General features: G+C 39.6%; 1 protein-coding gene across 1 annotated transcript in view; it reads left to right on the top strand.

Annotated features, from left to right (window-relative positions):
- The first annotated feature begins 8 nt into the window (after positions 1 to 8).
- Positions 9 to 23,919, top strand: part of TRIM24 (tripartite motif containing 24) — a 59,371-nt gene continuing 35,460 nt past the window's right edge. Inside the window, exons 1-2 of the mRNA XM_041398612.1 lie at positions 9 to 568; positions 21,089 to 21,207. Of these exons, the coding sequence (XP_041254546.1) occupies positions 181 to 568; positions 21,089 to 21,207 (507 nt within the window). The 5' untranslated portion in view covers positions 9 to 180. The remainder of the gene's footprint in view (positions 569 to 21,088; positions 21,208 to 23,919) is intronic.

The raw sequence follows: 23,919 nt of genomic DNA, 5'->3' as shown, positions 1-23,919 counted from the left end.
GCGGGCGGGGCGGGCCGCGGGCGGCCGTTGTCGGCGCAGCGGGGCCGCTGCTGTCGGGCGGGCGCACGAACACTCGCGGGGCGGGGGCCGGTAGGCGGCGGTGGCGGCGTCGCGGACGGGAAGCGGCGAGGCTGCCCCGCCTCCCTTCGGCTCTCCGGCGGCGGCCGCCGGCGCAGGACAATGGAAGAGGCGGCAGCGGCGTTAGCAGCAGCGGCTGCGGCGGGGGGGCCGTGCCCGGCTGACCGACCGGGGGTAGCGGCGGCGGCGCTGAGCGGGGAGAACGAGGCCGAGAGCCGGCAGGGCCCGGCGGAGCGCGACGGGGACGCGGCCCCGCTCAACCTGTTGGACACTTGCGGCGTGTGCGGGCAGCCTATCCAGAGCCGGCGGCCCAAGCTGCTGCCCTGCCTGCACTCGGTGTGCCAGCGCTGCCTGCCGCAGCCGGACCGGTACCTCATGCTGCCCCCCGTCCTGACCCCCGCGGCCGCCGCCGCCCTCAAGGAGCCGCCGCCGGCGGCACCTCCCTCCTCGCCCGTCTCTTCGCAAGGCTCACCCCTGCACTGCACGCCCAGTAAGTGTCCCTTCTTGCCCGTACCCTCCTTGCCCCTGCCTGGGGGTGCTGCCCCCTCCAACCCGGAGGCTTGTGGGCCGCGTTTGGGGGGACGGGGAGCTGTCGGGACCGGGTGCCGTGGGCGGGGTGCGGAGCTGCTGGGGCACGGAGCTGTCGGGACGGGAGCTGCTCGCTAGCGCCAAGGCTAGCGGCGGGTTTGTGCTTCGGCTTGGTTTGTTTTAATCGTTATTTTTTAAATTTCCCACGTCGGAGGGAAGGCAGAACTACTGTGCTTTCCCAGGACCTCTGTGTGCGGATGGAGAGGGGCGGTGAGAGCCGGCCTCCCGCTCCGGGCCGTAGGTGCGGGCCCGGGCAGCCGTTATCGGGGGAGCGGGGAGGCTTTGGCCCCTGACCGGCGGAAACCCTGAACACGGGCTGATAGCAAGGCATAAAAACGTAGCGAGGGGACCGACTTTTTCTGAATGGTGTTTGGAGTGTGGAGCGCGGCCGTAGGGGAGTACTGCAGGTGTCATCCGCCGTGCGCGGCGTTCGGCCCGGAGCGACCCCGCGCCTGGGCGGGGACCGGGGCGGCCGAGCAATAATAACAACACTTGTCGGGGCCATGGGCAGCCTGGATGGCTCTGCTGATGCATTCATGCACCACTTACTTGCTAATTACCGCGCCGAAGGAAGAATGCCGCGAGGAAGTTTTGTTAAGCTCATGTATTGACACAATAGCCTGTGTTCAGTGTGTTTGAAAAGTACATGGCACTGTAGGTGGTGTGGAATAAACTTCCGTTTGAAACTATTTTCCTAACGTTTTTAATTTTTTTTTCCCCCTAGCCCTCTTAGGCTAGGTCTAATGGATCACTTGGTTTTGTTAAAGGCGGTTTCGTCTTAGAAGAGGGTGCAAACAAACATCCTATCGTGGAAGCTGGTCAAGGTCCTAGAAAAACTTACACAGGAAAAGAGGAAGTGTGATGGAAATTGGACTAATCCATAGGTATTTATTGAGGTTGTGCTTGTTGGAATGTGTAGCTCACGTGAAAAGTAGTAGCTCCAGGTTTACATTCTTTTGTCTCTTAAGTGGACTTAGGAAAACTTGGCCATCCTGCCAGAGTTCTGACTAAAGATTGCCACTTAATTATATTAAGTGTTTGCATCAATTTGTAAAGGAGACACCCCTCTTCAGAGAAAGAAATATTTGGAACAGCTAGAGATTTGCTTCAGAATATCTGAGAAACTCCCAAGTAGGATATGCTGAGCCTCTTCATCTATATGAATGTCTGTGTTAGTATATTCATTCAGTCTTTAATTTTAGCATGTAAAGTATGTTGTACTCAGACTGCTTAATCAAAAGGTACAGAGTGGGAAAATCTGTAGGGCCCAAAGCCTATATATGTAAGCTTGATTGATTCAGGACATGTTATTGCTTATCCATCTGCGAGTAGAAATGAGAAATTCTGCATGGGAGGAACAGAAAAACACAGACTCTGGAGTATGATGAGATATTTCAAGATGAGATGTTTGGAAATAGGAAAGAGGGCATAGATACAAGCTCAGGAGTTTACAAGGTAGTGTAAGAGGAAATATCATCATTGTCTTCTGAGATTAGAGGTCTTGAACAGCATAGGTCCATTCCCAAATGTTCTGTATAAATACAGCAGAAACAGGGATCTATAGATGAATGAGAAATGAGATGCATCATAAGAATTAAAAGGTTAGTGCTATTCAAACATCAGCTTGATAATGGATCAGAGCAACAGTAAGCTTGTAGCTCTGTCCCTCCTTTGGATTGTGAGTTGGTTCTGTATGAATGATTTCACAGTACATACTCCTCCTCATTCTACAGATTTGCAGACATACTGTATTTTTGGTGGCAATTATTTTTACCCTGTTGACTTTTCTCCCAAGCTACTTTAATGCTTCTATACTAGAGTTCATTGTCCAGTTGGAAGAAGAAACTCACCTTGAGGCATTTTTTATATCTTAATTTGTCATGTATTTGCCCTGGTTAAAATGACAGGGACTGTGTATTAGCTAGCTACAGCCAAACTTGGTTAAGTGTATTGTCTACTTTCTGTTTTCCAACTGGTACAGAAAAACCTGTGAATTTGAAGTTAGGATTGGGAAAATAGCCTCCTGTTATTGTCCAAAACTGATTATTTAGAGGAAAATTGTTACAGCTGGAGGAGAGGATTGGGAAAATAGCCACCTGTTATTGTCCAAAACTGATATTTAGAGGAAATTTGTTACAGCTGGAGGAATTCTTAAATTCTCACAAGGATAGGGTAGGAAGGACCAATGTAGTGCGAAACTGTCACCTCTTCTGGTAACATGTTCTGCAAAATGGTTATGAGGAATGACATGAAGAAATGAAGGGAAGAGTATAGTCTTAGAAAGCTGGATAACAAATTACTTCTGATGTAAATGATGAAATTACTGTGACTAAGTGAAGAAATAAGCATCAAGGAAATTGTTTGCACTGGAAGGAGTGTCCTAAGTAAGGAACACAATAGAATTGCAAACTATGAAAATGTTCTGAGAGGTAAGCAGACAGGCTGCTTATGCGCCTCTGCTGAGTGCTTGAGTTGCACAAAAAGAAGCCTGAAGAAAGACTGGTAGAATGGAGTCTGTCTTGAACAAAAGAGAGGATGTGATTTGACAAGTGCTTCACCAAACCAGCCTTGTTTGTTGTATGAGTACTGAAATTAGCTGATAAACAGGTTGCTGAAGAGGTTGAGCTTCAGGTATAATCTTGGAGACACTGTGTCTTCATCAAACTGTTTCCAAGAAGAAACATTTGTTCACTTTACTGGAATAAAATGTGCCTTCAACTTCCAGCATACAGATGAGTTTATTTGTTGATTCTCTTTCTGTGAAGATTCTAACAACTAATTAAGGAGCTGTGAAAGAAAAGACTTCAAGCTTAAAGTGAATTAAGAATTCTGCAGTTGCTCACTTGAATACAAGATTCAGCATGGATGACAGCAGACAAGTGGCAAGACATACAGAGGAGTTTCATGTGATAAATGTTAACTATTATTCCTCTTGCAAAGGCAAACTGGTGGAGAGGCCAGTTGGCATTGATATATTCTATACTGCCACGTGCACTCAGTTTTGAAGTAGAATAACTTCTATAGAAAAGAAAACCTGGAGTTTCTGATTTCTCTACCATTCCTGAAGTTGGAAGTGTTGAAGAATCATCAGTGTGTCAGACACCTGTGGTTTTAGCACTGGAGAGTTCACTGCTTTCTGAATGTTCAGTGGTAGTTTATTTGCTATTGGTGATAATTTTGGTGTTGCACAGCCAAAAAATTGGTTGTCAGACTGAACATTATGGACTACAGGGAGTGCTGAGGGAGCAACTCTGTAAATGTGACACTGGCTTGTGAGCAAGTATCTGCAGCCACCTCTACTAACTATTTGGCTAACTTCATGTAGGTTTTCTTTTTGTTTGTCAAATGACCATTCTTTACTGTCCAGTTGTGTGAGTTACAACTGGAGCATACACAAAAAATGCTGCTATTAGAAGTCTGCCATTTGCCCAGATTTTGTCTGGGCTGCACTTCAGTGAGTGAGTAGTAGCCTGTACTTAAAGGGTAGTGTTTGTAATGTGCAGACCCTCGAAGTACTCTTCTGGAATTTTCAAATGTGAAATAGGTACATGAAAGCTGTGAAGTTAAGAGATTGAAATTCTATCCCTGCTCAAAACTTTTAAAGTTGCAAGTAGCCTTGTTTGTTCTTTGTCATAAATCTGTACACAAAATGGACTTGGAACTGGTGCAGGGAAATACTTATGAATGGAGAGGCGTTGCAAAGTTTTATGTTGGTATCATCATGAACTCTTACTAGTGTCAATGCCAAAATAGTAGAGGGAAACTTTTTTTTTTTCCCTGTAACTCCTCTGTAGCAAACCCACTAGCAAACAAATTTATATGAAGTTGTTAGAAGCATATGTTTGGACAATCGCATTATCTAAGTTCTTGGAGTGTCTGGACTAACATTTCAAATATGTTCAGTATATGTTGTTAATTAAGGGATATATACTTCAGAGTTGCTAAACAAGGATTCAGAGGTGTTCATGTTTCAGGTTATTCTCAGAAATATTTACTTGGCAATACAGTTTGAAGTTCTCTAATGATACAATGAAGACCTTACCCTTGACATCCCCTCAGATATGTGGATGGCATCTGCTTTTTTATGATGTCCCACAGGCAGTCCTTTTACAGATAGGTTCAAATGCTTTCAATTTCTCATCTGATCTTTACATCTGGGCTTTCTGGTGTCACCACTTCATTTGAGCTTGAAAATACAGCTTTTGAAATCAACTTAAATTTTGTTACTTGTTTCTTTTGTTACTTCCCTCCTTTAGTTGGATAACACTTGGGACCCTTATTAGATAGTTTGAAGGATATAATAGCTTCATTTGAGGTTTCTTATGGTGAAGTTCAGTTTTTCTTCCACGTCTTGGTAGTCTAAGAAGACTTAAGATTCTTTTTCTAAATCTGCTGTTACAAATTATTATTTCCATTTAGTCACTGATATTGCCACTTCCTCAAAGTGAATTCTCTCCATCTTTGCTATTACAAAGAGCCCATATTTTGTTTGTGTGGCTATACACTCACACTTTCACAGGCATGGTTGCATCCTTTTCACAAAGATCATCTTGTTTCTGCTGCAAGAAGTTTAACCTCTAACATAAGGAGATTTGGGAGTGCTAATATTTGGAAATAGTGTATGTTATAGGAATATGTATAGGAAAGACATGTCTAGTGTTCGTTCTGTTTTGGATTTGTGCTTACTTTGAATTGAAAATTCCCAGACCTCCAGATATTGTATATGTGAAATGAATTTAGCATTGTTACAGGTGAAATACAATATTTTTGTTTTGATAGCTTGTAATGGATGAATCTCTTGGTTTAAAAAAACTGAGTAAAAGCTTAAAATATTTATATAAGTATTAATGAATAGAGAAAGTTCTTATTTTTCTACTTATAATGCCTTTATTTTAGAGAAAAGTATGCTCTCAAGATATATGTGATGGGATATGATACTTACTGTACAAGTATAATTTGAAGTAGGTATATATTTGCCAAAAGTTACTGCTTTCTCTTCTACCACGAATTCCATGAAAATCTGGAGGCATGCCTATATATTAAGGCAAGCAACTGCATGTTGTGGAAATTAGCTTGAATCATGCTTGCTCTGATATATGATTAATGTAAGTATGTAATAGATGTTTATTGTTTTATGTGCGCAGAGTAGTATTTCTAGGGTAGTTTGGATGCTTTTATGTTCTTACTTCTTTCACCCATAGAAAGTGGGAGAATGAAAAGCTAAAGCCATCAGGAACATCAGAAGAGTGTTAAAACAACTGCAGTTGCCAAGCTAGAGAAATCAGGGTGTACAAGTTATCAAAATAGGTGTATCATTGTGTGAAGCTTCTTTTCAGACAAAGATTTCTAGCATCAGAGGTCAACCTAACTCTGTTTCAATACAAAATCAGTTAATTATGTCTCCGGTAAGCAATTAGTTTTAGCAGTGGAAAGGAATTCTAGACCATTTGGTGAAAGCATCATAAGGAAAGCAAATATATACTAATGTATTAAAAATACTAATTGAAAATGTATTGGGTTGTTTTAATGCTTATAGCAGAGATATCTCTTAAGAAAATGTCTTGTCTGAAGAGCAAGAGAAAATAGTGGTGCATATGTTCATGAAGAGGCAAATGGAAGAATGTTTTTATGGGCTAGCTTATTCCTAGGAAAAGTGCCCTGAAGAACTACTCAGTTATGCAGCATGTTTTTAGCTTGGTCTGCTGAATTCCGTGAGTGCTACGAAGTGACCACATTCTCTCAACTTCACCCAGTTTGTTAAATCTGAGAAAGAAATTTTGTTGAAACTCTTGATTCAGAATGTAGTGTTGTTAAAGAAACTTGTCTTTTGTACAGGTAAATCTTTATGCCAGTGTTGTGTGTGTTTGCTAAGGTGCTGGAGGAGGAATTTCCACATTATTTAGTGGAATTTCCCACTAACAGCAAACTTGTAAAGCTGGTGTTTTGCCTGTTGTGTCTAATCTAAAAACAAGCCAGGGGAAAACCGAAAGGAGCTTCAAGTGAATTCTAAATAGGACTGTATTTCAGGATGAGTATCTGACTAGATGAAAAAGTTCATTATTTCTGAAGTTGGAAATTTAGGCTTTAAAAAGGTTTTTGCAGTAAAATGAAATACTTTAATACAGTAGTGCAGTGGTTTGACCGTAGATGGGTGCCAGATGCCCACCAAAGCCGCTCAGTCATTCCCCTTCACACCTGGAAAGGTGAGAGAAAACGTAGCAAAAGGCTTGTGGGTCAAGATAAGGACAGGGGAATCACTCACCAATTATCATAATGGGCAGAACACACTCAGTTTGGGGGAATTACTGAATTTTTGACCAATCATAATCTGAGCAGGATGATGAAAAGTAAAAAGCAAACTTCAAGAAAACCTTTCCTCCACCCCTCCCTCATTCCCAGGCTTAACTTTATGCTGGATTCACTACCTCCTCCCTGTTCAGTGGCTCAGGGAGACAGGAATGGGGGCTGTGGTCAGTTGGTCACATGGTGTTTCTGCTGCTCCACTGTGGGGTCCCTCTGATGGGAGACAGCTTTCCACAAACTTGTCCAAGTGAATCCTTCCCACAGACCGCAGTTGTTCGCACACGGCTCTAGCATGGGTCATTTCCATGGGGTGCAGTGCTTCAGGAACAGACTGCTCCAGTGTGGCTCCCCAGGGGGTCACAAGTCCTGCCAGCAAACCTGCTCCAGGGTGGGGTCCTCTCTCCACAGGTTCTGCCAGGACCCTGCTCCAGCACAGGGTTCTCCATGGGCTGGAGATGAGTGGCTGTTCACATGGTCTCCACAATACTGGTCAGAGAGGGTTCTTCAGGTGCATATGGCCTGAAGTGTGGGTTGTGGGCCAATGCAGCTGATCCCACTGAACTGTTTATAGTATCAAAATCTTCTGTTCGGCTTCTTATTTTAGATTTAACTTTTATGTGCTGTAACAGTTTTATGATGCATTCTTTTTTCTTTGGCAAATTTAAAGGTCACAGAAAAAATGTTTTCATTAAAGAAATCCAATGATGCTTTTAAAATTTACCTCAGCAATTATGTAGCTATGGAGTTGTGTGTGTTTAAAGTAGGTACTTGAAGTTCAAATGTACTTTGGAGGCATCAGTGCCATAGTTGAACTGACCAAATTATCTGTTTTTTCACCTGCTGGCCAGAGAGTATGTGTAAAATTCTTTCTTTGCTATCAAAGAAAACATGAAACAGTTGTGTAAAGTAAGTAAGAAAATGACACAATTTTTTAACAGTTTTGTAAAATCATCTATGAAACTGAAGGTTGAGCTAAGGAATGTCCCTAATTACTTGATACTATGTCTCCAGTGATTCAAGTAAATGCTTATTTGAAGCTTTTATGTGGGACAAAATTTCATATTACCTTACATATGTTACTAACATGATAGAGGACTGATGTTAAACAAGGTTTCTAGTTATTTTTGAAGTTTATCAGTGGGCTATGGGAAAAGGATGACAGTAAGCAAGGCTCAGCTCTTTGAACTGCACTCATGGGTTTTGAGGGCACTTGTTTGTAACGTGGATTTGGGTCATGGAGACATCCTCATTTAAAAAACTCTGGTACTAAATCCTCTGTAAATGGTAGTACATGGATGGGGGAACTAAACCATTTACCTTCTGAATGCAGAAAGATTTCTGCTTCTGATTAATAACTAAGTTGCTACAGGCAACTTTGTATTAAAATGGACGGTTTCCCTTTCAACTGTAGTCCCTCAAATGAATATAGTTTGAATTTGAATAAAACAAGACTGTAGTGCAAATATCCTTTGAACTAAAATGATTGCCTAATTTGAAAAGTGACTGTATAATTTTCCCAGTGAGCTAACACACCTGTCTGGACTGTAGCTTGTAAAAAAGAAACAGGGCTATTTTAACATACAGGCTGACTTGGAAACATTCCCCCCCCCGTGTTTTCTAGGATGCCTACATGAGATCAGAAAGCATTTAAAAAAACTTACTTGATTAGCTTCATTTGTTTCTAGGCATGTGCTCTAGAGTCTGAGCGTGGTCAAGGATGTGTGGAGCTGAAGTTTGTTGAACTAAGTGAACCTGCTATGTCAGGGTACTTGTAACACTGATGCTCTTAGGGGAGGGAATGCTGGCAGCTGCATAGGGAATGAGTATGTGGAAAGAAAGAGGGAGAGAGCTGCAGCACTTCTGGGACTGGAGAATGAGACATTTTAAAGTGGGAGCAAGGTTCTAATTTTAAATGCAAGGTGCAGTGCCTTGACAAAACAGCCCAGCACCAACAAGCCTGTTACTAGGAATAAGCAGTATGCAAAATTGTCCTGAACAGCAGAAGTGTGGATTGAAACACATATTTTTTTTCTGTTGTGGACTTTGCTTTAAAATGAGTAAACTAGTTGCTGAAATAATGTAGGAGTGTCAATTACATGCCCTTCTCACCAGTTGGTTTAAGAAGGGGTAGCAGCTTTGCTTTGAATTTTCTTTGCCTTTGGAAAAACTTTGATGATTTATAACTACTGTTTCAACAGTTTTCAAGTAAAAGTTGGAATTCATAGCATTGCCCAGCTGACAGTAGAACAGAAAACCATTTTAGTCTGAGGACAGTAGAACAGGACAACCTTGCAGAAATAGGTAAACAATGTAATTTAGGCAAATAGAAGTCATGCAAAAGGCAAGTAGGATGCCAGCTCAGCTCTGCAAGGCTGACAAAGCAGAAGTCACAGAAAACAATGATATTGTGCTTACAAAAAAGTAGGGGTCGAGGAACAGCCACCTCAAAAGAACACTGGACATTGAGGGCCACTGAAAAAGTCCCCCAAAGAGCCCTATAAGGACTCCCAATAAGGGGTGTGACTGTGTCAAATAAAGTAATACATATACATCAAGTAAGGGGGGATAGCTAATGAGTATGCCATCAGTGTGCTCAGAGAACTTGATCAGAGGAAGGGTCCTCCAAGGGACCAGTGCACTGCAATAAAGAGTGCCTGCTTTGTAATACTTAAAACTTGTTAGATACTGAAACTAGCCAGACAGAAACTATCATAGCCCTAAAGCGATAAATTAGGGTAGCAGGCAACTCGTCAGTTGGACACTGAGATAAAGACAATCTGTTTAGCTGACAAGCTTTGTTGAATGAATGTGGAGTTGTATAATGATGAGTAGTGTCCCATAGCAGGACCTCAGTAATGGCTAATTGTCTGGGAACTTTGAAACCCTGGGGATATCATATGTCTGGATTATATTTATCTCTTTTGTGTGTTTACAGATTCCTGCATTTTCTTGCTTAAGCAGTTGGTTTTCAGCACTCAACAGTTCTGTTTCTTATTTGCTTTTGTCTTGTTTAGGGGCCTCTCACACATTAGCAGCTATTGTTCTCACTTGTTTTAGCTTATGGACTGGTTGTTGAGTTTACTAACTACTGACTACTTGGCCTTCAGTAGTTCAGTTTTATCTTCCCTTTGGGAGTAGGGAGAAGGGACTGTGAGGGTATAACCCCCTGGCTAGCATATATTGGAAATCACTAAACTTAGAGTACTTAGGTTGTTTAGTTTAATCAACTGTTAAAGGAACTTTATCTCCTTGAGAAGTTCTAAAGTTTTCTTCAGTCCCTTCTCTATGCAAGAAACTCAAATATGGTTTCAGAGCTCATATGTTAAATATTGTCTGAGTAAGTATTACCTCAAAACAGACACAGAGAATTCTTTCCTTGGGTAAACATAGGTGGCATTCAGATGATTTATCTGTATGGGAGTCCAGAGATGCTAGCAGCTCTTTCGTCAAATATTGCACTCCAAGTTGTTAAATAGAATGTTTATTTTCTGCTTCATAGCAAAGGCAGAGTCCAGTCTTGTGAAAGAGTGTTCAGAATTTTCTGGAATGGAACATGTGGGAGGACCTGTGGTCTTCCCACATCTAGCAGTGAATTTTAATCAAAAAAAAAAAAGAAAGAAAATAGTCTTAAGTATGTCATGACTCCTATCTGTACCATAAGAATGACTTGCAAGTATTGCTTTTATCACTCAGTAAACAAGTATTTGATATATAGGCTGTTGGCACTGGCACCTTCAGTAAAATTGTGTGCATCTTGATGGATTGTGCAGGGAGACAGTACTCTGTTGCATTTTACTTTTCAGAAATGGCCTTGTAGCTGGACTAGATACAAGTTAGAAGCCAGTTAATGATTTGTGGTAGCTCATGTGTCTTCTAGATTATTATCACAGCCATTGACAATCAACAGGGCCAAAGATCACTCCTCAAAATAATGACTTTTAGAAGCTGTTTTGGCAAAATGAAGATTACTTTTTTTATGGGTATCCCAAATGGATTCAGCTGACAGTCCCCTTTGCTGCATTCCACCCTTTGTGCAAGAGCTGAATGTAGTCTGGATTCTTTTAAGAAGCTAAATGCTAATCTCACATATTTTAAAAGTCCATTTAGCAACAATATTATTGTATTGTGTTCCAATCTGATTGTTTGTATTGTACGGGCTTTTTTCTTTTCCCTGCTCAGAGTTCCATTGAGATGAGGTCAGATTTAAAATGGTTTCATTGGCTGCCTTTTTGACTGATCTAAATTTTTGACAATATAGTGTAGGTGCTGTAAACTGCAGGATGTCTGGCTTCAAACTTTTGCCAGAATTACTGTTGTTCTGGCTTAAAGTTGTGGCTGGTTGTTTTTGCTTTTCATTTGTCATTATGCCAGACAAACAGATAAGGAACCATGGTGGAATCCTTGTGATTATTCCTTAAAAATAAAGAAGGAATAGAGGTACAGTCCTAGTTCATTCCCAAGCTGCTATCGGATGCCATGTGTAGTATTTCCAGAACTTCATTATCAATCCTTTGAGGCAGTATGGTGCAAGAAGGTGGAAAGAGATTGAGTGAGTGAAGAACAGAAAGTATACAAATGGCATTTATGAACACCAGTTTTGGTAAAAGGTGAATTTTCTTTAGCTTCATTCTTTGTGCCAAGAATGTCATGCTGGGAGAGCTCCTTTGAATGAGTTCTGCTTTAGTTCTGAGAAAACTGAGGAAAACATAGGACTACTGGATTTCTTCAGTGGATGTGGATGTTTATTCACATCAGCCAACAGGCTCTGGCTCATGGTTCAGTTACCTATTGCAGATAACAGCAATAGGAGGAGATACACCATGGGAACATGAGCAGGATCATTGCTGGCTCTGTAACCTGCTGTTTTCTGAAAGCTGTAGGGCAGTTGTTAGAAATCCCTGTTGTTCTTATTTGATCATTTAGTTCATCTCTTCAACCCAGAAGGAATATGTTTTATCAGTTACATTCAGTAATTTTAGTATTAATACAGTGTCAGAGGAGATGATAACACTGCTTCTTAATTAATGCTGGTTCTTGCAGGCTGCACAGCCGCGTGTGAATCTCACAATGCACATATTGCTCCAGCTTGGTACTCTTCAAGCTATGTGGGAGCTGGAAAAAGCTGGGCACCTTGCTTTTTGAACTCTTAAAACAGTGCTGTGGCATACTGGGCACATTTAAGAGAAGAATATAAAGTGAGCTGACTTTTTGTTCCTTACCCAGAACCCAGAAGTGCAATCCCTGTAAGTTGCAGTATACTTGGAGGATATTCTCCTCTTTTAACGGCTGATTTTAGAACGTCAGAGGAATTCTTGCAATTGAAGTGGATGCCCAGTAGTGGATAAGAGTACTAGTATAGTTACTGGACAGAAGTGGATGTTTTTAAGGTGTCATTCATCTGACCAAGTGTAAACATGTGCTTTAACGATGACACCACTCATGACCTAACTATTACCTATGTCTGCAATGACTATGAAGGGAACTTCATGTAACACTTAGATAAATCCCACTGAAGGTACTGTTACTTGGCAATACTGCAAAGAAACTTTATCAATTTTTCAGGTGTAAAATTCTATGCTGGAGTCAGCATAATAAATCAGCATTAGTTTTGTGCTGCCATTAAGAGGTGCTTTTTCATAGATGCAAAAATCCTGCCTGCGGACAAGCTTTATTGTTGAACAGCTTTTAAATATAACATGTAGTCAGAATAGACTGGATTTGGGATTCTTGGGTTATATTACTTAAATGCATGAAATGGCTTGGAGCTTTACTTTTTTATTCCATTAATAATGTCTTGCAGAGCACTCGAATTTATCTGATATAAACTGCAGGAAATAGGGATCTTTATTTTTTTCTCTTATTAGAGTGGGAATTTTCATCAAATATTTTTTGTACTTTTCATTGTCTCTGTCCCTGTCAACAGCAAGCTTTAAAAAATCTAGAAAATTTTAAAATACTGCCAGGTCAAAGTATTTGTTATAGAACAGATTTAATAGCAGCACAGATTCAAAATGTACCTTTAAAATGGTCAGAATTTATTGATAGATAAATTCCTCTTTTTTGCTGGTGGGTATCTAAATGTTGGCCAGTGTACATGTATGGTAAATGTGCTGTTACCATATTGTCATTGAAGAATATATTGAAGAGACATTAGTTAATAAAAAAATCTCTTCTTAGCAACAATCAGCCCTTTTCTTCTCTCCACCCTCTCACCAAACAAAATAATGTAAATAAAGGCAGAGCCTATTATTTTAAACTGACACATCATTTCTATATGCTTTTAAACATCCATTCCATACACAAACACTTTACAGATAAAGTTGATGGAATGTTCCATTATATTTTGCATGATTGTAATCTGTATTTTGAGATAGTTTGAAGGAAACTAGAGGGCTTGATGACGTCTGAACTCTGTCCTTGAGGAGAACCTCAAAATAAATATCCGTGTAGCAGAATATGAACAGATGCCATGAACACTGCAGTTAGCAAGTTGATGACTGTGAATATTGACATTTCAGCATTTTAAACCAAGTTTTCCTTTGGAGCTACAGACTGCAGTTTGTTAGGCTGCAAAGATCTGTGTAGCTCAGTTGTGTTCTCCAACAGGAATTTAAAATCACAGTATCAAAAATACATGGCATAGAATAGGCAGGTAAGCTGAAATTCAGCTGTCTGAACTAAAATATCTTCTGCCATTGCTGAATTTTTGGGATGCCTGTAATTTTTTAAAAAGGGCTGGTAAATGTACTGCACAATCCACAGGAGCCCTGTTTCCTTCTGGACTAGTAGCTGGAAGCCAGGCAGGATATTACCTTCAAATTAGGTATGTCTGTTTAGGCACCTGAATTGCTCCCCTGAGGCTAGTGGCTGGGAAAAGGAGGGCCAAGAGGGTAGTTTGCCAAGTCTCTTAGGTAGTTTCCAGTTACTGAGTGGTGAACATATTGAGAATGGGAGCAGACTTGTGAAGAACAGGTAGCAAGGATGCATCTGAGCACTTGAAGAAGAGAGGGAGTAGCATGAGCTAGTCAAAGGCCTTGAGTTGCATTGTCACTCCTGTTTGGATGACATTTATAGTGAAATACTCTGAGTATAGCCTGTTACCTACTGTTGTCCCCACTACTTCTTCTAATTTGGTTCCCTTAATATGATCCAGATTCTTAGAAGTTATTTTTGAGGCTTTTTTTTACCTTTACATCTGCTCAGTGTTGATGGGAATATTAAGGTAGCTGTGGCTAAACAGAAGTAGTGGGTGAAACACTTAAGAGGGTCACGTGTTGGAGTGTAGTTTTCATCCTTTCAACAAAGAATTCAAAAGAACAAACTTGCAGTGTCTGAGAATGGCTTGGTTCTTTGGGTTGTGACTGACTCTAACTGTCCAAATTACACTCTGCTAACCTGCTATTTTTATAGGTATGATTTCTGGGAATAGATGCATTGTACTGCCACTGCTGAACTAACAGCTGGTGTTAGATGATGACTCGAAAAGATGAAGACCAGAGTATGAAATGTAGTGCTCCAAAGAAATTATTCTTAGCTGTATTGTGCTGTAAGGCAGGGTCCGTCTTCATACCAGAGATTCTGACAATTTTTTTTATCCCGGTCATCTTTTTTTTTTTTTTTTTTAATTAATTAAAACATGTTAACATGCTGCTGTTTATGGAGAAAGGTACTAATTTCCTTGTTCCAGAAACACATAGATACAATGGACTTGAGCACTGTTGGCAAGATCCAAGAGTATGTGCAAAATGGTATTTTAGTAGAATGGATAAATCTAAACAGCATTAAGCCCACTTTCAAAATGAAATACTTGGCTGATCAGAGAAAATGATGCAAGAATATCACAGTATCTTAAACATCCTTGCATGTTATATGTCTGAATTCATTACATATCATTTGGAAATACTTGACAATTTCAGGACTGGAAAGAATGTATTTTAATTTTGATGAAAGAAATGCTCATCCCAGTCAGCAGTGACAATTGGCTTGTTGGCAGATTCTGCATCATCGTTTAAGCACATTCATTGCAAGACAGTGAGACTTTTTGTTCGTCATCTTGTATTTAAACATTGTCCATACCACAATAACAATGTTTCCTTTTGTTAGCACTATGACACTTCTTATAATTGTGTTGTTGAAGAAAATGCATTGGACAGCTTTGGATGTGAATGTAAACTCTGCCATCAGAATTTCTTAAGGTATTCAGAAGTGGCTGGAGAGTCAATCTTTGCAAAATTTACAATTTTTGAAGTCTAATACACGCTATCTAAAATGTTTGAAGATTGGGCATGTATAGCAAAAACAATGAACCATTTCACAGAGTAGCTGAAATATTTTAATTCAGCTCTGCAGTGCTTTCCAAGAAAGTCAATGTACTGCAGTGTAAAAACTGGCCTGTAACACTCTTCCAGAGGGGGGAATTATAGCTAATAGTCTTTGTCTGTTTTAAATTTATTTGCATTTTAAAAGATTTAAAATAATTTAAATTAACAATTAATTAATTATAATTTTAATAAAATTTTTGCTAGATTGGTGGTGGGTTGGAATGTTTATATCTTGGCAGTAGGTGCCAATTTTTCCTTGAGATATGCCTGCTTATTGGTTTAACCTATCTCCCCTCTACTAGCAGCAGCAGGCTGTCACAACTAGAATGGGAGCAGCTTTTTCTGGAACAAACTGGTTTGAAGAAGTTGCCAATTTTGCAGCACCAGTAGTGGCTTAATGAGGAGCAAGAGGAAAGCAGTAATTATTTTAAAAATTGATTCAGACATTATTGCACAAGATACTGCCTCTCAAGTTTTCTAAGTGCTTGTTCTTAACTGGGAAACATGACCTGTGTAAATATAACCTGCTTACCTCAAACCCATGCATTTTAATGACAAGGCTTGCAAGTATTAGTGGTATCTATAGAAAGAGCAAAAGGACAAAAGAATCTGTAGCTCACAGTTGAAACACCTTAATTTTCTGTGTAGTTGTGTTAAAAATCTTATGGCTGGTGCTGCTTTCAATCTCTGACATACCTTTTATAAGTTCTAATTAGCATGTCCATGTTTTAAACATTTTAACTGGATGTGTAATTTGCTGTAAATATTTTTTTGTTCTGCAATCTGTATGGTTAGAATTTAAAGCAAAACATCTGTAAAACTGGGAAGGATTGCTGTATGAAACTCTAATTATTTATTCTGTAATGACTATGTCGTTGCAGGTAAAATTGCCAGTTGCTTTTGAGCACTCTGTTTAATAGAGAGCTCTCGTTCAGAAAACTACTTGGCTTTTTGACTGAAGAAAAGGAACTATTAAATCCCCCTTTAGTAAAGCACTTTGCATCTACTAACAAAAATACCCTCTTGGATCTACAAATGATCATCCAGTGGCTTTATTAAATTGGTTCTGAAACCTGTTTGCAACAGTGAAGACGCAAATGAGTCAAAATTGGGGCAAACCAGAGCAGTCTCTTCCTATTGTCTCAGGATGCTTTAGTGGTCTTGAATGTACTCCCAGGAAATTGAGTTTAGAGTTGGAAATAATACTGTATCACCTATAAATCCATTCCACTGAATGGCATGGGATGCCCTTGTGCATGCAGCATGTAAAGAAGACTAAAAATGGGACATGATTCTTCCTACCTAAAATGTGGTTTAGCATTCCTTGAAAGAGGTGCATGTGTTATGAGCCTGTAGACAGTGGGGGGAAACACTCTCCTCTCCTGGCACAGCCCCACTGAATCAATATTGCAGTCCCTAATCCAGCTCAGTGCATGGCAGCACAAATCTTTCTGTTGTCGTGGGATAGAAATGAATGAGCAGGGGAGCCAGCATTGTTGCTTTTGTTAGCATTGTGGTGTCCTGGCCTGGTTCAAGCAAAATCTGAATGTGATGTTTCACAACTGCTTGGTTTTTGTAAGAATGCTGCTCAGAAAGGTGGAGGTCTTCTACTTAAGAGCCACATGGGCATGATCCAGTTCCTTTTACAGCTGAAAAAACAATCCTCCTGATGCTAAGAGATGTGCCTCTGCCCAAATTAAGGGGCAAACAAGATCATACGCTGAAGTCCATAATACAGAGTTTATTTAACATGGAATGTCAGGGAGAAAGGTAGAAAGAAATAGAAGGAAAGGTAGAAGGAAAAGAGAGCAGAAAGAGAGATCAGGTAGAAGATAGTCACCACCTACAGATCCAGTGGTGTCTTTTTGATTCTTCTTCACTCTCGGCTTCTCTCGCTACTGGTATTCTCTGGGTCTTTTCACTATTCATACATATTAGCAAAGAAACAAATTACTGCTCATTGGCTACACAGTGCTACTATTCTATTGGTTAATTGATTCCTTTGCTTCTAATGCTAATTAGTCCTTGCACTCCATGTACTCTTCCTCTTTGAGTTGGTGGTCGATCTCCCACTGCCTGGAATTACTTTTACCAAGTCCAGGCTGATTTCAGTACAGTTGCTGAGCTGGCTTTCCTTGTGGCCCATAAATTCTGCAGTTGTGTGACATTCTTCTCCCCCAGCTTTGTTAACCTCTCCCTAGATCTGAGATAATACTCAGACAACAGCACCCCTTTTATCTTATCTCAGGTTCCTGCTGTGGTGGCTTATCTTACAGTCCAAGTTCCAGGTATCCAGGGAGCCATTTTCAGGTGGCTTCAGTGGTTGGTGGTGGTCACAGATTTCAGCTGTTTCAGAACTTGGGGTGATCTTTCTTTGACCAGTGATCTGCAGACGAGCAGTTGCTTCTTTATACACATTTCCATAGTGGGAATTTTTGTCCAGATGCATTACCCAGAATGAGCTAACCAGGTCTCACCTCTGCCAGGCTTGTCACTCCATTCTGTGCTTATCTCATGGCAAAGTCAACCTGTGGCTGTGACAGTGTTTGAGACACGCAACTGTGTTAACTCCTTACACCTGGAACATAGGAACAGAGAAAAATGTGGGATCTGCTCGCTCACTATCCTCACAATTGTCATGATGATGATTATGAAACTCCTCCCAACTTAAGTCATATGTTTTCCCCTTCCTGTGTTTGCTTCATTAAAGAAAAATAAGAATCTTATAGAATTATTTCACTACTGGAAACCCTGATACTTGAGATTTTTTGCTTAAATTCTCCATCCCGAAGTTGACTAAATCTGGGTTAAAACTGATTTGATTTGTGAGTCATCAATCCAGGATTATAACAAAAGCAAGTTTACCTTCACACAGTGGCAGAAGAAACCCCTGACATAAGGCTAGAAAGCATAAGGAATTCTAGAAGAGAAAATTCATGAAGATTTTGAGAGTTGTAGGCAATTTTTCCTTTTTTCCCCCCTTTTCCCATGTCACACTAGAAATTCTAAGTGATTTCTTGAACGGGTAGTTGGCAATATTGTTGATGAAAAGGCATGTGAAATATTTTGTTTGTCTTGGTATGTTTCCTAATTTCTTGCCTCCCCTTCCCTGTCTTCCATATTTTCAACTCAAGCTGACTTACAAACCCTGCTTAATGCTGCTGATCTTCTTCAGTAGCTCCATGTTTAATCTTCAGTAGTGGTGGTGTTGTCCTCTTCCCATCCTTGTGCTGCTTCTCATGTTGCTTCACTGTAGTCAGTAGTGCATTTGGTGAGTGAAGCAGAGCAGGGGATGAAAGTAAAACTTGGGAGAGCAGGAAAAATACATCCATGCCTGAATATTTGCCAGTCTCATTCTGTGTCTATACTCATCTCCGAAACACATGCAAAGACCAACTCAAGACACCTGTGTTGACCTTGATAAAAGGAACAGAACATAATGATGCCTTACTTGTCCAAGTAAGAGAACAATGTGTTTTAAAGTAGATTAAATAATGAACAAGTAGGCACACAGGATGTTCCACGTAGCTGGAACCAGTGGATAAACAGATAATGAGGAATACAGTGGGTTTTGTGGTAGCTACGTAACAAGAGGCAACAATGCATGCCTTAACAGAAATTCAAGGAAAGGTCACCTGTAACACTGGGGACTCTCAGGGAATACAATCACCAGAGACCCCTTCAGGGGACCCTGTAGGAATATAAAAGGACTACTCTTACTAAGAGGTAGATGCATGCAAATTAGTTCTAGAAAAAGTGATGTGCATGTATTAGCCAGGAAGTACACTGTAATCAGTATTTATGATCATGATGGAATAAATATCTTTTTTTTTTGTAAAGTTTTGCGACACATCAGAGTAGAGGAAATAACCTCTGTGTGTCCAGTGTCCTGCAATAAAGAATGCCTGCTTTTTAGTACTTCAAATTATGTTTCAAAGTTTCCTCCCTAGCTTATTTTGGTATTAACCCAGAGCCCTGTGTTTAGCAGGGTCAAGAATGAGCAGTGAGGGAACAGGGAGAGGATGGTTTGTAATTGGTGCTGTTGAAAAATTTAAAAAATAGTCTTTTTTGGAAAGTGTGTAGCTTGAGTATTAGGGGAGATGTGTTCACTCTTGACTGTGGTAAATTGATTTGCTTAATTACAGAAGAAATTCAGTACTTGCAGTTTTGCTAGCTACTTGACTTACCAGAACAGAATTTCTCAATTATCCTTGCAGATGATGATATAAAAAATGTTACAAAAGTTGTAGCCAAAAAATGGAATTTGTATATCAAAGGAAACTGTGCAAATGTGTATTGAAATGCAGACTGGTAAAATGGCACTTAGAGTAAAATCAGGCTTAACATCATAGCTGTTCAGATGAAAGTGAAATGCCTTGATAACAAGTGAAAAACTGCTTGCTAATTTTTCGGAATAAGAATTGCTTTAGTAAAATGGCTGGAGTTTTATTACAGCACTGCTTTATACTGAGTTGCCAGTTAAACCTTGAACATCTGTTGGAAAAATCTAGTGAAAAAGTTACGTAAATCTTGTATGAAGCAATTAGAGTAAGGAATTAAGTTTTCCTGCAGAAAGTAAAATATTTAATAGTTTCTGTACTTTTACATTTTACTGTAAAAATGAAACAGAAACCACTTTAAGCCCATGCTAGTTTAGTTAACTATACAAGTGGTGAGTTAGATACTGGTGTTGAATTCATTGGGTTAAACAGATCTTTTTTAAGGCCCTAAATCTATGTTTCCTCTCAAATGGGAGTTGAAGGTCTAGAATCTATGTCAGTGTAGACTTGCATGACTGTTCTACTGTAGGCTTTTTGCATGTGACTTCTATGTCCATAATATGATTATTATTTCAGCCTTAGTTTCAATTGCTTCCTTTTTTGGTTGTAATGACTACGGTAATTTTCTTCAAGCAAGATATCAGTGCCTAGCATTTTAGAGATTTTTCTTGGATGTTAAAAACAAGCCTCAGTGATAATAGGACATTTTTATTTTCTGCAGCTAGAAAAGGTGTCTGCTTAAAAATGTTTGTATAGATCTTCTCCATTTCAACCTAGTTCTACTCACAGTTCAACCCCAAGTTTTGAACTTTACTTTGTCCTTTCCATTCTGTTGAAAAGACTAATTGTTTAACCCTTTGTGTTACTGGCTCTCAGCTTTCTTCAAACTGGAGCCTAACTATGTTTGTCTTAGAATTGTACCCCATTGTGTCTTGCAGAGGAGAGGAGGGAGAGAGCCCTGCTTATTTATTCCTAAGTTTTTATTGCTTTCTCTTGCTTAATGTGAAGGTAATAATGATATTAATACAGGTCAACTTTTCCTCTCTACAAGTCACCTCATTAAATTTGAATGTACTACATTTGTGTTCTCACGTGACATGGATCTAGGTCAGTCACGTCACACTGCTGGTGTGTGTGTGTGTATGTAATACCACTCCCTTATTAATATTCCACACTTAGAAGTGTTTACTTTAATCTATTCTATAGCAACAAATCATCAATGGGAATACATTCCCTTTGTAGTAAAACAATTATTTCTTTATAAGATTAAGGTAAATTCCTTATGGCATTGAAACAAGAAAGTGTTTGACCTTGGGTGATAGAATATGTCATCAGTGAAGAACAAGTAAACATTACTTCAGTGATAAATGAGAATTTTCTTTTTCTAGCTCACACCTTATTGACAGGAAAGTGGTATAACATCCTTTCAAAAATATTTATCCTTGCAAGTTGTCTTTGAAGTTGTTTAATATATCTTAGCTTGTGCAAGCATAATCAGATTTTCTTTTTTCCCCCCAGTCGGTGTTATCCGCTGTCCAATTTGTGGTCAGGAATGTGCAGAGAGACACATCATAGATAACTTTTTTGTGAAGGATACCACAGAGGTTCCCAGTAGCACAGTAGAGAAATCAAATCAGGTAAGTGCATTAACATGTAATCAAGTTAACACCTTTTGGATGTGTGTTCATATCCTTGGCTTCTTGCTGTGTAGCCTTTTTGCTCTTCATATGCAGACAGAACTTCAACTACTTAGACATCACATGGGGTAGCTACTCTAGAAAATCAGTTAAAATGTATGAAAAAGAATGTGAAGAAGGTGGTTATATTACTCTATACTATTTTTAATTGTTGATATAAACTTGCCTCTTAATAGCAAAAGATAAATGTAAGGAATAGGCATTAGAATGGAATTTCTGTTCTTTGAACAGGGTACTTGAAGCACTTTTTGAAACAAAGACTTGAATACACTACACTAGGAGATCTAAATGGACTTTATCACATTACTGACAAAACTTGGCATTAAATAGCTGGAGTCCTGTTGCCAAGGAAGAGGCTCAAAATGCTAGTTGGGGAGGATGGTATATTGTAGGGGTTTCTTGTTTGTTTTCCTTATGTAGGCTGCCTCTTCTTCCTTTTGCAGTCAAGTAATAGCCATCTCATAAAAGTTATCTGGAAGAACAGTAATACTGGGCTTTTTTTCTCATGATGTTATTTTCAGGAGGCTAGTGTGGAAGCAATACAAAACAAATAGTCACATCTGTGTAGGATCACAATTGAACAATCTCTGTTAGCAAAATAATGCATGTCTTCATTTTTAGCTAGTAAAGGAGTAACTAATGCATCTCTTTACTCATGGACTTTTTATTAAACTGCAGAAACTTACTGTAAATAATTCAGCCTCTTTGTATGTTGCTGCATTCCTCATAAGAAGAGTACAGGAAGGTTGCCATATCAGTGTGGCTTGCATTCCAACTCATGCCCTAATATTTGGATGGTGGTCTCCTTTTATTTTGAAAATTCCTCTTTTTCACTTTCCCATTTTAGGGGGGACTGTGTCATTGGCTCTTGAGCTGTTTGCTTCAGGGGCAGTGTCTTAGAGGTCCTGTGATGTGCATTCTGCTCCTTTCAAGGCTTAGCTGGAATTTGTGCTTGTGTGTGGGAACAGCCACATCTCTTGGGAGCAGATGACAGGAGCCAGTCAGGTTTGTGATACCAACTTGCTGGCTATTGAAGGCATAAGTGGTGTCATCATATATCTAAGGAACAGAACTTGTGTCGTGCAAGCCATTAAACTGTTCAGATTTTAACAAATTTTGACACTGGATTTCTGAGAAATGTAGACCTTACCGAAGCAGTTGCTGGAAGTACAAGCTGTGTTCTTGTAATGTAGCCCTGTTTGAACTTGGCTTTTTTTGGATTTGGCAAAGGGAAGTGTTTGTTTCTTGTTTGTCCCCTGGGAATTGCAGGATAATATCTGAATTTTGCAGATGGTTGTGAGATTCATACGGTCTCTCAGTACTGTACCAGTAAGATTGACAAAATGAGTAGTCCCTGTTGAAAATTTGATCATAGCTTTTATAGTGACTTTAAAATTAGGAAGAGAAGCAAGATAGCAAATAATGTTAGGCAGAAGCAGTCCTAAATGTTTGGGTTTTTTTTTTTGTTGTTTTTTTTTTTTTGTAAAAAAATTTTTTTTTTTTTTTTTTGAGAGGGTGGGGCTGTCCCATAACCTCTACTTAGTTATATAACAAGTCCTTGAAGATACTGCTTTGGGGAGTGGTGATAGAAATGGATTCTATTTTTCCCTTGGGAGTAGTAACCAATTTTTGAAGTATCTGATCACTCCCTCTTTCCCCTCACAATATTTTTTTGTTTCCTGTGAAAGTTAAGTGGAGAATTCCATTCACTGCGTGGTGTGAACAAATGTCAGGGAGGTTCTTGAAAACATAAATGTTTCCTTCAAATCCCTTCTAGACTTTGGTCTTACTCTTCCATTCCATATTTGTTTCTCCCTCTCCCTGACACAAATCAGTAGGTTTGCACTTTGAAAGCAAGTCTGTTCTTCAGCTAAGGTCCTTGGTTGAACTCAGCACTCTTTCTGTAGCAGTTGAAGGCAGACCAGCAGATGTTGCTGAACCAGCAGAATAGGACATTCATGTGCTTTTTTGCTGACTTTTTTCTGAAAAGATGAAGCTAGATGTTTTGTTAGATGCCTGCTAAGTGAGTTTGGACCTTACCTCTTGGAAACTAATGATGTGCAGTTTTCTTCATTTGGATAGATTTGTTTTGGTATCATAATGAAACTTTTTATACATTCCTTTATACCTTGACATAAGAAAAAAGGTACACTGTTCTGTAAATGTCTGTTGTGGAACAGCAAGGTTAAATCAATAATAGTTAAACTGATTAGTGTACTGCCCAGGTTGAATATTATGAGGTTTAACGATGATACAGCCTTCTAATCAGCCTGTCTTGTTTTGCCTTTGAAGGAGCAAGAAGAAAAGGAAGAAAATTTGCCATTAGCATAGGCAACAGATCAGAGAAATTAAAGTAGAAAAGATACTGACACTTGCAGGAAATACTACATCAGAGATCATCCAAATACTATCCAAAACGGTGGCTATTTTATAGGATTTTTTTTACTGAGATTGTTAATTTGTCTTAAGTAGTTCTGCAGCTTTATTTGAACGATTAAGAAATTAGAATTGGAAACAAGGCATGGGTTTTGTGCAAATATTATTGTAGCTTAGAACCACTGGTCTGTATCTGATTAGCCTTATATGTGTGTTGGCAGGAAGGACTGTTTTATTTCAATCCAAAAGAGACTGCAAAAGACCTCTTGCAAATGA

This window comes from Onychostruthus taczanowskii, unplaced genomic scaffold, assembly GCF_017590055.1.
Source record: "Onychostruthus taczanowskii isolate IOZ18803 unplaced genomic scaffold, ASM1759005v1 scaffold15, whole genome shotgun sequence".
Lineage (NCBI taxonomy): Eukaryota > Metazoa > Chordata > Aves > Passeriformes > Passeridae > Onychostruthus > Onychostruthus taczanowskii.
The sequence above is the reverse complement of the archived record's forward strand: the minus strand, read 5'-3'. Positions and strand labels throughout refer to the sequence as shown.